Here is a 17,561-nt window from a genome sequence, read left to right as displayed (position 1 = left end):
TGTGCCTAACAGTTCCTCTTGGTGCTTCTTAGATAGTCTGTGCCCCATAACCCCCCATGTATCCCACACATCCCCGCACCCCAGAGAAACCCCGTGTGCCACATAGCCCCCCTGTGCCCCATAGCCCCCAGAGATTCCTGTGCCCCATAGATCCCCGTGTGCCCCATAGCCATCCTGTGCACCCCATAGCTCCCCATATCCCCCTTCAACCCCTCATATCCACATCCCATGTCCCACGTCCCACATCCCACATCTCTTCTGTGCCCCACACCAGCTCGCTCTCTATCCCACACCAACACCTATGCCAGCCCCGCAGCCCCACAGCCTTTATAGGCCATAATGGGGTGGGGAGGGGAGGAGCATTCCTGGGGAGGGGGTGGCTGATAAGGGAGAGGGAGGGGGCAGCTCCCCCCCTTCCCCAGCCCCACAGTGGTATCTCTCCAGTGACCCAGACGACCAGGACCCCACATTCACCCCACAGGATGATCTATGGGTCAGAGCTATTAAGGAAGAGCAAGGGCTGCCCGGATCCCTTGTGGGGTGGGGGGAATGTGGGGTGATCTATGGGGCATGAATGCCTGGGTCCCTTGCGTAGGAGGTGTCTATGGAGCCCAAACATGTGGGTACCTTCTGTGTGGGGGGAAACTATGGAGCCCAGGTGCCTGGTTCCCTCGTGTGTGTGGGTGATCTATGGGGACTGGACACCTGGGTCCCTTGGTGGGGGATGTGGTGATTCTATGGGGCCCAGACTCCCGGTCACCTGTTAGGGGGGGATATATGGAGCCCAGACCCCTGGGTCCCTTGTGCATGGAGGGGATCTGTGGGGCTAGGATGCCCAGGTCCTTTGTGTAGGGGGTATCTGTGGGGCCTGGATGCCTGGGTCCCTGGCCAATGTCCTGTCACCCATGGGGTGGTGACAGCTCAACCCTGCCAGGTCTATATCTGGACACGGCAGGGAGGGGGGGCAGATTGTTATCTCGTCCCCCCCTGTGAGGCACCATTGGGCCGGCAGGGGTCTGGGGGGTGGGGGGGGGTCTGGCAACAGTCCTCGAACACGATGTCCACTTTGTTATCCAGGAGGTGACAAGAGTCCCTGCGAGGTGACACATTCCTACGGGTGGGGAAGGTCCCCACCTCCCCATTGTGCCCCACAGATCCCCTTCCCTGCCCCACAGATCCTTTCCTCTGCCCTATAGATCTCTTATAGAGCCCCACAGGAACCCCACAGAGCTGCAGAGAGTCTCCACAGAGCCCCACAGAGTCCCTATAGAGCCCCACAGACTCCACATAAAGCCCCATAGAGACACACCTCCTCCTCCTTGGCCCGAGTTTGGCGGGGGAGGGGAGCCGCCCGGACGCCAGGGTCCCCTGGGGTCCATCACGCGGCGCCACCAGGACTGGAGGAGGGATGGGGCGACAGATGGACGGGGAAGGCAGGGCGGGGGGGAGGAGAGGGGGAGGGCAGTGGGACAGAGGATTTGAGAAGGGGAGGAACAGGCAGGGGAGAGAGGGACAGCAGGACCTGGTGGGACATTGAGAACCTGGAGGGACTAGGAGGCCATAGAGGAGGTGGAGGGACTGTGGGAGATAGACAGGGCTGGTGGGCCAGGAGGTTGTGGGATGATGGATGGAAAGGACAGAGGGATGGAGGGACACGGGACAGAGTCTCAGTAGGGCATGGGGGATGGTGGGACATGGTGTGCAGTGGGACAGAGTAGCTGGTGGCCAGGGGAACACTGATGCCAAGTTGGAGGGACATCAGCACCTGCAGCAGGAGAAGCTGCAGCCTCAGGAGCCAAGACATCCTTGAGGGGTTCACTCAGGCTCTGCTCCATATGTGGGGGACTCAGATGCTTCCCCTCCCCTCCTGGTCCCCTCCCTCCCCAGCCCCACATCTGCCCCTGGACATGTGTCTTCCCACATGGACATGGGTTGGTGTGGGGCAGGTAGAGGTTGTGGAGCACCATGGGGCAGGCTGAGTTACACTGTGGGGCAGGTTGAGGTTAAGGTACACCCCATCAGTCACATCATGTTGCACTCTGCGTCTGGTTGCATCATGCTGTGGGGTGTGCTATGTTGCACACTAGTGGGTGATCTTGTGGGCTGCATCCACCTTGTGGGTGCCATGTCATGAGACAACTCCACCCTCCCCACACAAACCCAGCCCAACACAAACCCAGCCCCACACAAACTGCTGCTGCTCAATGCTTTTTATTGGTTGACCAAGGTTAGGGGGCTGGGAGCAGGGGTGGGGCATTTAGAGGTCCAGGGAATACAGCTGGGAATCCAGAGCTTCACTCCTCGTTGAGTCCCTTCTGATAGAGAAAGAAAAAAATTGGAGTGTAAACATGAGGGAGTTGTGGGGGCAGCCATGTGGCAGCCATGGGGCAGCTGTGGGGCAGGGAGAGGTCCCACCTTGGCTCCAATGTCACGGCTCTTGGCCCGCAACTTGTTGACCTGGGACTCAGCGATGTCGGCACGCTCCTCCGCCTCGTCCAGCTCATGCTGTGCCTTGCGGAACTTGGCCAGGTTGGAGTTGGCTTGTTCCTCCTGGGGGACAGGGGCATCAGTGGGGCTCCACCTCAATTCCATGTGGCCTCCTGCCACCCTGCCAGCTGTCCTTCCATCTGACTTTCTTATTGCTCCATCTAGCCTACCATGGACCCACCTGTCCCTTCAGCAATTCCATCTCCAGCTACCCAACCATCTACTCAACCAACCAGCCCTCTAATATCCCATCCATGCAACCTTCCACCCACTAAACCTACCTTCCTTCCTTTCATCCTTTCATCCTTTCATCCTTTCATCCTTTCATCCTTTCATCCATCCATCCATCCATCTAGCATTCCACCATTCAGCCTTCCTTCTGTACATCCATTCAGTCAGCCAGCCAACATTTCATCCATCCTTCCACCATTCGACCTTCCATCCACCCAACCAACCTTCCACCCACCTGTCCAACCTTTCATCTATGCAATCATTCCACCTTCCAGCCAGCCAGCCATTCAACCCACCATCATCTATCCAGCCTTCCATCCATCCAAACATCCACTCAACTTTCTAGTCACCTGTCCCACGGCCATTCCACCCCCACCACCACCTCTCCCTTGGCCCACCTTCCTCAGCCCCTGACAGCCCACTCCTTAACGACACTAAGGTTCCCTGCTACTCCCTACATCCTGTCTCACACCCCAACCCCACACTGGTCCCTCCTAGAGAGTGGTCCCAAAGCTGCCCTCCACTGCTCACCGCCTCCTCCGCCTGTCGCTTGTAGGCCTTGACCTTCAGCTGGAGCTTGTCCACCAGGTCCTGGAGCCGGACCAGGTTCTTGCGGTCCTCCTCTGTCTGTGGGGTGAGACACGTGTGAATCAGGACCTGACCCCATCCATGCTTTGGATCATCACCAGAGCCACGAGGGTCAGGAGACAGTTAGAGATGATCCTGGGGAGTGGAGGTTCTCTGGTGGCCTCAGCTGTGGGGCACAAGGTGGGATGTCCTCTTGGGTGAAGGTGTCTTTTTTGTCCCTGATAAGGTTTCACCTGAGATTCTGGGTCATGGATGCTGGGGGGTGGACTGGGTGGCTCATGACCACCAGGCCTACCATGTTCTGGGTCCCACTAAAGTATTGGACATAGAGGCAATGGGTGGTCTAATTCCCCAGTGTCTCCCTGGCTACCAGGTCAGCCATGTTGCAAGTCACATATAGCATCAGACATAAGGCCCTGTGGACAAAGGGCCAGTGGATAACATCCAGGGCCACCTCAGGCAACCCACCTGGTAGCTGAGCTCCTTGACACGACGCTCGGACTTGCGGAGACCCTTGACACTCTCAGCATGGCGCTTCTGCTCACCCTCCAGCTCATTCTCCAACTCCCTCACACGGGCCTCCAACTTCTGCAGCTGCTTCTTGCCCCCTTTGAGGGCCAACTGCTCAGCCTCATCCAACCTCATCTGCAGGTCCTTGATGGTCTGCTCCATGTTCTTCTTCATCCGCTCCAGGTGGGCGCTGGTGTCCTGCTCCTTCTTCAGCTCCTCTGCCATCATGGCTGCCTACTCAAGGAGAGAAGCAAGCAGAAAAGGAGGTTCATTACCCTCCACTGGAAGATATCTTAGCTGTTGTTCCCACTACAGCACTCACATCAGTGATGGCCTTCTTGGCCTTCTCCTCAGCATTTCTGCACTCCTGGATGGCCTCTTCCACCTCCGTCTGCAGCTGGGAGATGTCAGCCTCCATCTTCTTCTTTTGGTTGATGAGGCTGGTGTTCTGGAGATGGAGAAGGGGATCTCATGAGGTGTCTATGGAACTGCTGACCCATCCTTCTTCAGTACTTAATGCCCCCACCCCTGCCAACTCTGGAGGCTTCAAGGATCTGGACATCTTGGTAACTCAACTCATTAGAATCCCACACCTGTGGATGCAGGTGACCTTGAAAGTGCATGAGGTCTCACCTGTGAGTGGAGAAGCTGGACCCTCTCGCTGGCCTCAATCAGCTCCTGCTCGGCCAATTTGCGGGCTCTCTCAGTCTGCTCCACCACCGCCCGCAGCTCCTCCAGTTCTGACTGAAGGAGGTTGTTCCTCCTCTCCACGATGGCAATGTTCTCCTTCAGGTCCTCATTGGCCCTGACCACGTCATCTAGCTGCAGTTGAGTGTCCTACAAGACGGCATAGGGGAACAGGGTGAATGTGGATGGGGGGGAAGGGGCTGAAGGTCCACTCTTCTTCTACTGTGAGGTGGTGTAATCTACTACATCTCAACATTCTTATGAAACAGAAGTTTTATTGGTACCTTGAGGTAGCCCTGCAATGTCTTGACTTGCTTCTGGGCCTCAGCAGCTATGCGGTTGGCATGGCTGAGCTGGATCTCCATCTCATTGAGGTCACCCTCCATCTTCTTCTTCAGCCGCAGGGCCTCATTGCGACTCCGGGTCTCAGCATCCAGTGAGGTCTGCAGCGAGTCCACCACCCGCAGATGGTTGCGCTTGGCCTGCTCCATCTCCTCGTCCTTCTCGGCCAGCTTGCGCTCGTAGTCTGCCTTGACTTGGTTGAACTCCAGTTGGGCCCTCAGGATCTTTCCCTCTTCATGCTCCAGAGAGGCCTGGAAGGGACAGAGGGAAAACTGAGAACCACAAAGAAGACCAGAACAACATGGAGATTCATGGGGATGGGATTTGGCTCGCCTCAGCCTCCTCCAGTGCTGCTTGAAGTTCCAGCTTCTCAGCATCCAGCTGCTTCCGGACCTTCTCCAACTCATGGATGGTCTTGTGGCTGCCACCCAGCTGCTCCGTGAGGTCCGAAATCTCCTCTGCTCAGTTGAGAACACATCAGAATATGTGGAAGGTAGTGGAAAACATCATGTTGGGTAAACAAAGGACCATGGTCTCACCTTGGAGGTTCTTATTTTCCCTCTTTAAGGTCTCCAGGTGATCAAGTGACTCCTCATAGGCATTCTTCAGTTTGAAGAGCTCAGTGCTGAGGGATCTGGCCTCTTTCTGCGATGCCTCCAGCTCCATCTGTGACTCTTCAAACTTCTGCTTCCACTCAGACAAGATCTATGGGGACATAACCTGCTCAGAAGCTGCTTTGCCCACAAAAAACTCTCTTTTCATTGTCCTCCTCTCCCCAACACTCTTTTGGTAGGGACTTGAAGCTCTGCTGAAACCTAGACCTTGACAGTTGTTCACCTTTCTTCTGGACTTTTTCTCCTGCCTTTCTGTGATTGGTGGGACCCACATCTCTCCACCCTCTTCCCACTATTCTCCTTCCACCATTTCTTGGTTCTCCCACCTTGTCAAAGTTCCTTTGCTTCTTGTCCAAGGCAGCAGCTGCTGCATTCGACCGCTCAAGGTCAGCCATGAGATCTTCAATCTCATTCTGCAGCCGGTGCTTGGTCTTCTCTAGAGAGGAACACTTGGCATTGACTGCCTCCACCGCCTCTTCAGCCTCCTGCAGCCGTTGGGCCAGCTTCTTCCTGTCCCGGGGGACAACCTGGCTGTGGTGACCCATGGACCAAGTGGACCAACTCAAACCTTCTTCCACCCATCAGCTGGCCAAGGCTCTGCTCTGGATCTCCTCTGCTATCTCCAGGTCCCTCTACATTCTCCAGATCCTTCTCCAGTGGAAGAGTCTCTGCTCTCCCCTGCCCCCTAGAAGCTCCCTTCATGGGGGGATGACTTACTTGGCTTCCTCGAGTTCCTCAGTGCGCTGGATGGCATCTGTCTCATACTTGGTCCTCCATTGTGCCACCTCAGAGTTGGCCTTGGAGAGCGAGCGCTGGAGCTCAGCCTTGGCTTCTGTCTCCTCCTCATACTGCTCCCGCAGCAGGTCACAGTCATGCCGGGCCGACTGGAGGGCGTGGGCCAGTGCGTTCTTGGCCTGGGAGGGTGGAGAGAGAGCAAGTGAAGAAAAGGTGAACCATTGGGTCCACATCAACTTGAGCTTAGAGTTCTCCAACTCAGCAAGATTTTGTTTTCATCACTGCAAGCTGACCAGAACTCCTGTAGACCAATCCAACCTGTCCCAACCTCCTCTAGAACAACCCAACCAACATCCTTACTACCAATCCAACCCAACCTCCTTGACACCCACCAACCCTACTGAACTCCTTGAAGACCCTCAACTCATTTTCTCCAACTGCCCCTCTGAGTCCCAAATCAACTTCACCCTTGACACTGGAGGTGTTTTTTAGCCCCACTGACCTCCTGAACAAAGCCCTACCTTGGCCTCTTCCTCTAGCTGCCTCTTGAGGTCCTCCAGCTGCTGGGTGTAGGTGAGTTTCCCTCGCGTCATCTGGTTGATAAAGGCTTCCTTTTCCTCCAGCTGCCTGGAGAGCTCACCTGTGGGGTGGAATGGTGGACAGTGACTCGCTGGACACACCACAAAACCACCTCACTGGGCAAGGGATAGTCAATTGGGTTAGGGAAGAACAAGCCCCTCACCATTTTCTGTTTGGAGCTTCGCTCGTTGAGTGGTGAGGTCATTGACCATGCGTTGAGCCTCCTCGGACTTGGTCCGGTGCTCATTCATCTGATCTTCCATGGTACGGCACATCTTCTCCAGGTTGGCCTGGAGACAGGAAGGGCAGAAAATTGAAAGAGAACCTTGAGAGAGCAATGGAAGAGCTGTTCTTTAATGGCTGGAGACCTATTTCCTACCTTGGCCTTGATCAGCTGTTCCATGTTGGAGCCAACATCATCTAACTCCAGCTTGAGCTCACTCTTCTCCTTCTCCAGCTTCTGCTTGACACGCTGTAGATTGTCGATCTGCTCGCTGAGCTCGGCCACACTGTCGGCGTGCTTCTTGCGCAGCGCAGCAGCCGTGGCCTCATGCTGCAGTGTGGCCTCCTCCAGGTCCCTCCGCATCTTCTGGAATTCTGCCTCCCGCTTCTTGTTGAGCTCAATCTGCACTGATGTGGCCCCACCTGCCTCCTCCAGACGCTCACTGATCTCCTCCAACTCCCGTGACAGGTCTGAGCGCAGCTTCTCCACCTTGGCCCTGCCCGTTCGCTCTGCCTCCAGCTCCTCCTCCAGCTCCTCAATCCGTGCCTGTGCTCAGGGGATGGACATGCTGTCAGCGGACTTGGTTTCACCCAGCTCCTCCACTCAATTCAACCAATCCAGCTGGAGAGTCTTTAAGCCAATTCAAGTCAACCCAACCACATGTGGACTCTTCAGCTCAACCCAGACAACTAGAGATCCTTCATCTCAACCAGACTTGACCTCATTCAGTTCTCTTCAACCCAATCAAGATTTGAGTTCTCCAGATCAACCCAACCTTATCTGAAGACACTCCACCTTCGCAAATTACCTTAAGATTCTTCAACTCACTGGTCTTGAAGACATTCAGCTCAACCAACCCTAGAGCTGCCTGGATCAGACAGCTCCATACAACCTTCTCTAAGGACATCGGAGATAACATGATCCAAAACAGATGGTCTGCTCAGCTCAGATGATCCTACCCAAGGTGCCCCCACTACCTTGAGTACTCCAGACCCACTGGTTCAGCTTAAGCTACCCCAAAGCCAACCTGCCCAGGAGCCCATGAGTCATTTCGAGGTGATAAGTGACAGGGAGGTTCTAGGCCAAGGGACAGGCCATGGGCTTCAGGCCTCAGGTTTGTGGCATGCTGGTCTAGGTCCTTCTCAAAAAGGTGTGAAATAAATGAGGAGAACCAGTTCCTCCTCCTAGTTGAACCCCAAGCTGAAGTCCACCTCACCTGAAGCTCTTTGAGCTTCTTCTGGAGCTGGGCTGCAATTGCTTGTTCATCCTCAATTCTTGCATTGAGTGCGTTGAGCTCAAAGTCCTTCCTGGGTGTGGGGAGAAACACCAGGCAATCATATTCCTGCCTGCTCAGTAGAGAGGGTCATTATAGGTAAAGCACAAGCAGGTGGATGGGCCCCTACTTTTTCAGCCTCTCATCCAGTTGCTGCTTATCATTCTCCAGGTCCATAATATTCTCCTGAGCCAGCTTCAAGTCACCTTCCAGCTTCCTTTTGGCCCGTTCCAGGTCCATACGGATCTTCTTCTCCTGCTCCAGTGAGCTCTCCAGCTGTGAGTGAGGCAGAGGTACACCCATCAGCCCCCCACAAACACCAACCCCAGAAGGACCTTCACACCCCAAGGCACCAGTTATGTGCCCGTGGCAGGACTGACCCACACTCACATCATCCACTTGCTGTTCCAGCTTGACTTTGGCCTTCGTCAGGGTGTTGACCTTGTCTTCCTCCGCCTGCAGGTCATCCAGCGCTTGCTGGTGAGATTCTTGCAGAGCCTTCTTCTCCTTTGTTAGTTTGACAATAATCTCATCCAGCCCGGCCATCTCCTCTGTGAGGTTCTTGACCTGCAGGAAGAGAAATATCAAGCCTCTGGTTTGGTACCAGAGGTAGGACAAGAGACAGGAGGTTGTTCTTGTTCTTGCTGGGCCTAAGTCAGGGGACACAGGAGAACACAACCAGCCTTGGGTTGTCACAACCTGACCGAAGCGGTTTTGGGTCTTCATGACTCAACTCAACCACCCTTGAATTTTAGCAGCCTAAACAGCTTTGGGTTTTGGCAACTCAACCCAACCACCCTTGGGTCTTCTCAAAACGTATTCACTTTGGCTCGAGACATCTCAAGTCCCCACAGTTTGAAATCAAGATCTCTCCCCACCCTTACCTTGTTCTCTGTGGCGTGTTTCTCCTTCTCCACCTTGGCCAAAGACAACTCCAGGTCATCAATGTCCTTTTTCAGCTCTGAGCACTCATCCTCCAGCTTCCTCTTCTTAGCTGTCAGCTCAGCATTCATCTCTTCCTCATCCTCCATTCGCTCTGTCATCTCCTTCACCTTGGCCTCCAGCTGGATCTTGTTCTTGATCAGCTGGTCACAACGCTCCTCAGCATCAGCAAGATTATCTTGCTCCTGGAAGAGGGAAGATTGGTGGGACGGTGAAGGAAAAAGGAGGGAGGGGCTGAGGCATTTAGGTCACTTACAGCCTGCACTTGGAGCTGAAGGTCATTCTTCTCCTGCAGCATGGAGACCATCTTCTCCTCCAGCTCCTTCCTCCGGGCCTCTGACTTCTCCAGGGCCTCCTTCAGCCGCCCAAACTCTTCCTTCATGTTCTGCAGGAGGCACGAAGGTCACCTGTAAGTCTCATTGCTTCCTCTGTGTCCCCACATACCCTTCCCTCTCCCCATCCACCCATCCACCTGCCCCACCTATGGCTTTATCCTACCTGCATCTCCTTCTCAGTCTCAGCACTCTTCAACAAGGGTTTGATCTTGAAGTAGAGCTTCATCCAAGGCCAGTTTTTCACCCCCATGAAGGCCCTGATGTTCCACTGGATCACCAGCAGTGAGTCCCTGGAGAAGGCACAGCAGGATGCAGGTCACCAGGAACTTCAACTCAAACCTAGACTCAACACCATTTCGATCTCTCCCCACCTCCGCTCCAGGATCTTCTTGAACTCCTGACGGGAGAGGAAACCACGAACTTGGGCCTGCAAGCGGGTCATGATCCTGGCCAAGCGCTCATCCCGCATTTCCTCAAGTAGCCCCAGTAGCCCGGCCTTGAAGAAGACCTACAAGGGGAGATGAAGCTAAGTGCTGTTGGGGTCTGGAGGCTTGGTGGAGGAATGGGTGGTAGGGTGGATGGGGTGAGCTCAGATGTGCAGGTGAACGAGTAGATGGTGGGACCATGGAGTCAACCTGGTCCCACCATGGAGGCCTTGTGGATGATGGGACCACAGTAAATGGAGACCATGTGACCTCACCTTGGTGTGCCCAAACTTGTATTGGTTGTGGTCAATATCAAGGGATCCCAGGAGCTTCTCAGCACCCTTGCGGCTGTCGATGAACTGCCCCTCAGGGATGGCAGCAGGGTTCAGGATGCGATACCTAGTAGTCAGAGAGGACAGGAAAATCCTGAGATCAGACCCAGTGGGGTTGTCAACCCCCTCCCCACATCTCCTCCTCTGTGCCTACCTCTGGCGGAAGTCCCCATAGAGGATGCGGTTTGGGAAGCCCTTGCGGCAGATGCGGATGCCCTCCAGCACCCCGTTACAGCGGAGCTGGTGCATTACCAGGGGGTTGTTCATCACACCTGGTGGGTCATCATGACTGGTGAGTAAAGGCCTGCCCCACAGCACTGCTCCCCACCACCTTTGGCCAGGGACCACCACTGTTCCCTGGATAAACCCTCATGAATTGGCTCACCAGGAGACTTGGTCTCATTGGGAATGATGCAGCGGACAAAATGAGGGTGGGTAGACCGCAGGTTGGTCATCAACTTGTTGAGGTTCTCCTGGAGGATGGAGGAGGAGATGATGAAGAAAAGGAAGACCCCCCCCAACCTGTCCCAGCAAGGATCACTACCTGCCCTAGGACATGATTTCAATGCCCAAACACCCTAGGTTCTACCACTAACCCCTGAACTCTTACCCGATGCAGTGCAGAGACAGTCTGAAAGGAGGAACCTTTCTTCTTGGCTCCTTTCCCCTTCTCCACAGCTGTTGGAGAAGAAGTTATGAGATAGGTGATGGGCAGGGTGGGGAGAGCCCCAGATGTTCAGGAAGGGGGTGCCCCTTACGTGCATCAGCTCCAGCATAGTTGGCGAAGAGGTTGGCCAAGAGCTTCAGGGCTGATTTCTGGTAGAGCCCCACCACTGTCTCATTGAGAGGGTCTTTGTTCTTCTGCAGCCATCCAATGATATTGTAGTCTACCGTGCCAGCGTAGTGGATGAGGGCAAAGTGGGCCTCTTGCTTCCCTTTGACATTGCGTGGCTTCCCGAAGTTGGCCGACTTGCCCAAGTGATTATCAAAGAGCTTGGCCTTGAAGGTCATGTCTGTGGCCTTGGGGAACATGCATTCCTCCTCCAGGATGGACATGATCCCCATGGGCTGGGAAGAGAAGACCTTGTTGGTCATAGTGAACACCAAGCACAACCCAACTGCCCAACTTTGGGGTCCCTGGCAAGCTCCAACTGGAAGGGCCCTTCCCCAGCAGCCCCTTCAGCCCCAGAAGCCCTGGGGTGAGGTGGTACCTTTTCAATGAGGTCAATGCAGGCCTGGAGGTCCATGCCGAAGTCAATGAACTCCCACTCAATCCCCTCCTTCTTGTACTCCTCCTGCTCCAGCACGAACATGTGGTGGTTGAAGAACTGCTGCAACTTCTCATTGGTGAAGTTAATGCAGAGCTGCTCAAAGCTGTTGAACTGGGGAAGGAGAAAGGAGATGGCCAATGGGGTCAACAGAACACCTAATAAGATCTGCGGGGTCAACCTGAGACCCAATGAACTTAACAGAACAACCAGTGAAAACAGGGCCACCTGACCATCCAATAGGATTAACTCAACACCCGATGGGGTCAACACAACAGGGTCAACCAAGGCTCACATCAAAGATCTCAAAGCCAGCGATGTCCAGCACACCAATGAAGTACTGCCGTGGCTGCTTGGTCTCCAGCGAGTTGTTGATCCTGGTCACCATCCAGTTGAACATCTTCTCATACACCGCCTTGGCCAAGGCCCCAACAGCGTAAATCACCTGGAAGAGGAATGTTCCACCGGTGAGAGGGGGCTCTCAGTGCTCTCCTCCTTGCTGGAGATGGCACCATGCCACCCCAAAGGGAGGAGGTTTTGGGGATGTCCTACTCACCTGCTGGACATTCTGCCCCTTGGTGACGTACTCATTGCCCACCTTGACCCGAGGGTGGCACAACCCCTTGAGAAGATCAGCTGAGTTCAGCCCCATTAGGTAAGCTGACTTGTCCGCCTCTGAGGATGCAGAGGAGAAAACATGAACCTGGAAGGACCATGGGGTTCACCCTAGTTCCCACCTTGACCTTGATTGGACCCAACCTTCAGTGCCATCTGGTTCTGCCTGCTCTTCTCGTTGCTTCTGCTTGAACTTCATGTTGCCAAAGTGCATAATGGCACCCGTCAGTTTGTAGATGGAGTTCTTCTCCTCTTGGGTGAAGCCCAGGACATCGAAAGCACTCTGTGGGGCAAAAATGTGGATGAAGGTCTTCTTCAGCCCACACAGAAACACATACACACACTGCCTAGTGACCCCTCATCTCACATCTGTAGCCAGGAGCTCTTCTCCATCATCAATGGATGGCACTGTGGTCTCTCCTTGGGAGATGAAGGCATAGTCGTAGGGGTTGTTGGTCACCAGCATCATGTCTGCAAGGAGAAGATGGGGTTGGGACAGGCAGGAGTCCTTCAGAAAGGAGTTGGGGTCAGGTGTTTGTAGGTGGGGTGGGAGCATGGCTCACCCAGCAGCTCTGGCTTCTTATTGGAGAGGATCTGGTAGTAGATGTGGTAGTTTCTTTCAGCCTTCAGCTGGAAGATGACGCGGGATTTCTCCAGAAGGTCTGAGATGGGAATGGAGAGAAGATGAGTGAAAGTTGGGATGAGGAGATGGAGGGTCAGATGGATGGACAGATGGATGGAGGTTTGAGGAGATGGAAGTGTAGATGGATGGTAGGATGACGAGAAGGATGGGCATGTGGGTGGAGGAATGGATGGATGGATGGATGGATGGATGGATGGATGGATGGATGGGTGATGGACAACCAGATATCCTCTCATGAAGCCCACAACCTACTCACAGGTCTCGATGTCAGCTGATGCTAATTTCCCAGTGGCTCCAAAATGGATCCGGATGAACTTCCCCTGGGAAAGCAGTGGCAGGAGGTTGAGGTGGCCACCTTTTCCCAGATAACCCTAACCCACAGACCCTACTCCATAGGCTTCAGCCCAACACTCACGAATCGCGATGAGTTGTCATTGCGAACAGTCTTGGCGTTGCCAAAGGCCTCCAAGGCAGGGTTGGCCTGGATGATCTGGTCTTCCAGAGTGCCCTGGTAGAGTAGGACAATGTGGGGGGACTGTCACAGGGAGGGGCAGGAGCTGGGGTTGTGAGGTTGAGATGGATGGATGGGAAAACACAGAGGTCCATGTAGGTTTGCATAGGCAGGGAGGTGGGTTGATGCCATGGGTGGAGGGATGGAACGGGGGCAGATGAGTGGAAGGTTGGATAGATGGTTGCTTGGCTGAATGGTTGGTTGGATTGTTTGAGTGGTTGGTAGGGTGATTGGTTGGGTGATACATTGTTTTGTTGGTTGGACAGACAGGCAGCAGAATGTTGGCCAGACATTGTCATCCCCCATCCAGTGTCCTCACCTTGCCTGGGGCCCCTGTCTCCTTCTTGCCACGGTCACCGATGGCAGCAATGACGGCGAAGTACTGGATGACCCTCTTGGTGTTCACTGTCTTCCCCGCCCCAGATTCTCCGCTGAGGGCAGCCAAGGAAAGCAAGGGCTGAGTGCTGTGGGCAGGGCTATGGTGCTAGGGGTGGGGACTCACTGGGGGAGTGGCACTTGCAGTAGGTGGACGGTGGATATCCACAGGCAAGTCCAGGTGGTGAGAAAGGGTTGGCCATGCCAGTGGGCATGGCTTCAGAGGGAGAAGGAGAGGGGCTATGTGCCGGGTGAGCAGGGCTAAGGACGTGTTTAGATATGAGGTCACTTACGTGATGAGGATGGACTGGTTCTCCCGATCTGGTGGAACAAGGAGAAGAAGCATGAGGTTCTGAAGTCCACCTTGGCTCTGCCCCACATCTGCCCCACATCTTCTGCTCCCCAAAAAGGATCAGTGGATATGGTCTTGGGGTCCCTGCAGGAAGTCCCTACCTGTCAGCATGTTCTGGTAGGCATTGTCAGAGATGGAGAAGATGTGGGGTGGAGCTTCACTCCGCTTCTTTCCCCGGTAGGCAGCCACCACCTCAGCATTGTAGACAGGCAACCACTTGTAGGGGTTGACTGTCACGCAGAAGAGTCCTGAGTAGGTCTGGAGAAAGAAGTAGGTGGGTCAGAGTCTGCAGGTGCCACCCCACCAGGTGGTCCAAGGGGTCTGCAGAAGTGATATCTTGTATCTAGGTGGCCCAAGGGGTCTGGAGAAGGGATGTCTTGGGTTTAGGTGGCCCATGTGTGATCTGGAGATGGGACATCTTGGGTCTGAGTGACCCAAGAAGCCTGGAGAGAGGATATCCTAGTTCTGGATGGCCCACAGAATCTGGAGAAGGGGCATCCTGGTTTCAAGTGTCCCAAAGGGTTTGGGACATCTTGGTCTGGGCGCCTCAAGAGGTGTGAAAAAGGGACATCCCATTTATGGGTGGCCCATGAGATCTGGAGAAAGGGTGTCCTAGGTCTATTTGACCCAAGGGGTCTAGAGAAGGGTTGTCCAAGTTCCAGAAGGGGTCTGGAGAACCTCATGGGCTCCCAACTCACATAGATCATCCAAGAGGCGTAGCGGTCCTTGAGGTTGTAGAGGACGGCAGGCTCATGGAGGAAGGTCAGCATGGCCATGTCCTCGATCTTGTCGAACTTGGGAGGGTTCTGCTGCATGATCTGGTCCTCCTTGACTGTCACTGTCTGCTCAAGGTAAGGAGAACAACATGGGTTGGGAGGACAGGACAAGGAGTTGCCCCAGGTTTTTCCTCCCATAGGGCTGGGACCTGGGCATCTGGGTATTGCCTTGGGAGCTGGAGAAGGTGTAGGTGTCCCTCAAGTGATAGAGAAGATGGTTTGGGGTCTGGGTGTCCCTTGGTTCATGGAGAGGGTAGGAGGGAGTCTAGGTGTCCAGTGGGTGCTGGGGAAGGGGGGTCAGGGTCTAGATATTTCCTGGGTTCTAGAGAAGATGTTGTGGGGTCTGAGAATCCAGTGGGTGCTGGTGAAGGTATGTTGAGGTCTAGATGTTTCTTGGGTTCTAGTGAAGGTGAGTTGGGTTCTTTGTGTCCCATGTGGGATGGAGTTACTATTTTGAGGTCCTGATGTCTCGTGTCTGGCTGGGGTCCCCCCACCTTGCCATGCTCGGTCTCAGCAGTGATCTTGGAGCCCTCACGGCTGACGATGGTGGCTTTAACATATTCCTCCTTCTCATCAGGAACAAAGATGTCCTTCTTCAGGTCAAAGGGGCGGGTCTGGGCAGCCACTCTCTCCTTCTCCGACTTGCGGAGATAGGGGGCGGCCTCCCCAAATTCAGCCATCTCCACGTCAGGCATGGTGGTGCTGGGTGAGGCTGTGTGGGGCAGAAGGGATCAGACCCTCCCAGTGCTGCCAGTTCCTCCCAGTAGACCCCATCCCAACTCCTTCCTTGTTTCATCATCCACTGTTCTCCAGATGCCCCAGTTCCTCATGGTTGATCTGACTCCTCTGTTCCTCCCCAGTGCTCCCAGTTCCTCTACAGAGCTCCCAGTCCTCCCAGTCAGCCCCATCTGAGGTCCGTCCTTGGTGGTCTCATCCTCCCCCATTCTTCTCCACTGCTCCCAGTTACTTTCTAGTGCTCCCAGTTCCTCCCAGTTGTCCCTATCTCCATCCCAATTCCTCCTTGGCAGTCCCAGTACCCACCCTAGTGCTCCCAGTTCCTTTCAGTTAAGCTGAGTTTCCCCAGTGCCTCACACTGCCTACCCTTTACCCCACCCCAGCACCTCCCAGTATGCCCCAGTACTTCTCCATCCTTCCCAGTCCCTCCCAGTTCCCCCAGACACCCCTCAGTTCCTTCCAGTGCTCCCAGTACCCAGTCCCACCTCTCTCAGTGGTCTCCGAGTCAGGGGATGATAGTGCAGACTCAGGGGGGCTCTGGTCCTGGTCCAGAACACAGCAACCCCCCCCTCAGTATGTCTTAGTATGTCCCAGTATATCCCAGCATCCCCCCAAGCCCCACCAATAATTCTCCAGTACACCAGCACACACCATCCCACTCACCCCCCCACCCCAGTACTGCTTAGCAAGTTTCAATATCCCCCTAGGATTTATCCAGTACCCTCCCCCAATATCATTTCAGTCCCTCCTGGTTATCCAATAGACCCTCCCAGCATCATCCCAGTCCCTCCCAGTTCCCCTACAGACTGTCCCAGTATCATCCCTGTCCCTCCCAGTTCCCCCATAGACCCTCCCAGTTTCCCCATAGATCCTCCCAGTCCCTCCCAGTTCCCCTATAGACCCTCCCAGTATCATCCCAGTCCCTCCCAGTTTCCCCATAGACCCTCCCAGTTCTCCTATAGACCCTCCCAGTCCCTCCCAGTTCCCCCATAGACCCTCCCAGTTTCCTCCCAGTCCCTCCCAGTTCCCACATTGGCCCAGTTCTTTCCCAGTCCCTTACAATTGGCACCAGTCCCCCTATAGCCCCCTCCCAGACCCTCACAGTGCTCCCAGTGCCCCCTGCCCCACCTGCCCCTGGATCTGCAGGCACTGGCTGGGGGATCCCCCTTATATCCCCCCTCCCCCCCCAGCTGCGTCACTGGGAAGGGGGGAGGGCGGGCATGGACAGACAGGTGACCTCAAGGCCACCCTACTGCCCCATGGGGACACGGTGACCCCTATGGATCTACAGGGCACTCCCCACTTCCATAGGGCCCCCCCTCTGCTTTGTCATCCTCCAGCCCCACAGAAGCCCCCACATATCTCACCCCCACATATCTCATCCCCACAGTTCCCCCTTACCTCACAGGACACACTTTCAGCTCCATAGGTCTCCCCCAGTCCCACAGGACACCCCTTTAGCACTATAAGAAGTCCATAGGACTCTCCTCAGGGTTCCCATATTTCTCTCCATTTGACCCCTGTAATTCCCTCCAGCCTCAGAGGGCTCACTCTCAGTCCTATTGGACACCCCCGCCCCCAGTTCCATGGTGCTATAGGACCCACTCCCAGCCCCATAGGACCTCTATATGTTCCCCTATAGAATCCTTATAGCTTCCCCCATAACACCCACTTCCAGCCCCACAGAATCACCATAGGGCTTCCCCAAACCCATAGGACACCCCCCTCTCAGCCCTGTAGGGGCCCCCTGTAGCCCCCCCCCCCCCCCGTGGTTTATTATGGGATGAATGAGGCAAACCAAAAGGCTTGCCCAGATGCCTGAGTCCCCCCTGGGTGGAGGAGGGGACAGACAGACAAAGGACAGGTGTGACCCCCCTTCCCCCTCGAGGGAACTCAGGAATCTGGGCCCCTCCTCCCATCCCTTTGTTCCCTCCCCCTCCCCCCACAATGGGATATTTTTGGGACATGCCCCCCCCCAACCCC

General features: G+C 55.1%; 1 protein-coding gene across 1 annotated transcript in view; it reads right to left on the bottom strand.

Moving 5' to 3' along the window:
• Positions 1 to 17,223, bottom strand: part of LOC127476262 (uncharacterized) — a 31,597-nt gene extending 14,374 nt beyond the window's left edge. Inside the window, 40 exon segments of the mRNA XM_051798952.1 lie at positions 2,416 to 2,550; positions 3,250 to 3,345; positions 3,775 to 4,050; positions 4,139 to 4,264; positions 4,450 to 4,653; positions 4,788 to 5,096; positions 5,179 to 5,303; positions 5,385 to 5,550; positions 5,786 to 5,969; positions 6,177 to 6,373; positions 6,716 to 6,834; positions 6,937 to 7,063; positions 7,153 to 7,542; positions 8,213 to 8,303; positions 8,400 to 8,545; positions 8,660 to 8,836; positions 9,154 to 9,396; positions 9,468 to 9,596; positions 9,710 to 9,836; positions 9,918 to 10,054; positions 10,247 to 10,370; positions 10,458 to 10,575; positions 10,689 to 10,776; positions 10,914 to 10,981; positions 11,062 to 11,371; positions 11,515 to 11,685; positions 11,867 to 12,016; positions 12,128 to 12,246; positions 12,331 to 12,469; positions 12,554 to 12,657; positions 12,750 to 12,848; positions 13,086 to 13,149; positions 13,245 to 13,337; positions 13,660 to 13,771; positions 14,009 to 14,036; positions 14,169 to 14,325; positions 14,766 to 14,909; positions 15,338 to 15,555; positions 16,064 to 16,121; positions 16,980 to 17,223. Coding sequence (XP_051654912.1) covers positions 2,416 to 2,550; positions 3,250 to 3,345; positions 3,775 to 4,050; positions 4,139 to 4,264; positions 4,450 to 4,653; positions 4,788 to 5,096; positions 5,179 to 5,303; positions 5,385 to 5,550; positions 5,786 to 5,969; positions 6,177 to 6,373; positions 6,716 to 6,834; positions 6,937 to 7,063; positions 7,153 to 7,542; positions 8,213 to 8,303; positions 8,400 to 8,545; positions 8,660 to 8,836; positions 9,154 to 9,396; positions 9,468 to 9,596; positions 9,710 to 9,836; positions 9,918 to 10,054; positions 10,247 to 10,370; positions 10,458 to 10,575; positions 10,689 to 10,776; positions 10,914 to 10,981; positions 11,062 to 11,371; positions 11,515 to 11,685; positions 11,867 to 12,016; positions 12,128 to 12,246; positions 12,331 to 12,469; positions 12,554 to 12,657; positions 12,750 to 12,848; positions 13,086 to 13,149; positions 13,245 to 13,337; positions 13,660 to 13,771; positions 14,009 to 14,036; positions 14,169 to 14,325; positions 14,766 to 14,909; positions 15,338 to 15,538 — 5,793 coding nt within the window. The 5' untranslated portion in view covers positions 15,539 to 15,555; positions 16,064 to 16,121; positions 16,980 to 17,223.
• Positions 17,224 to 17,561: the final 338 nt, after the last annotated feature.

Source organism: Manacus candei, unplaced genomic scaffold (genome assembly GCF_025592945.1).
Source record: "Manacus candei isolate 608988 ecotype Guabito, Panama unplaced genomic scaffold, ASM2559294v1 h1tg000049l, whole genome shotgun sequence".
Classification (NCBI taxonomy): domain Eukaryota; kingdom Metazoa; phylum Chordata; class Aves; order Passeriformes; family Pipridae; genus Manacus; species Manacus candei.
The sequence above is the reverse complement of the archived record's forward strand: the minus strand, read 5'-3'. Positions and strand labels throughout refer to the sequence as shown.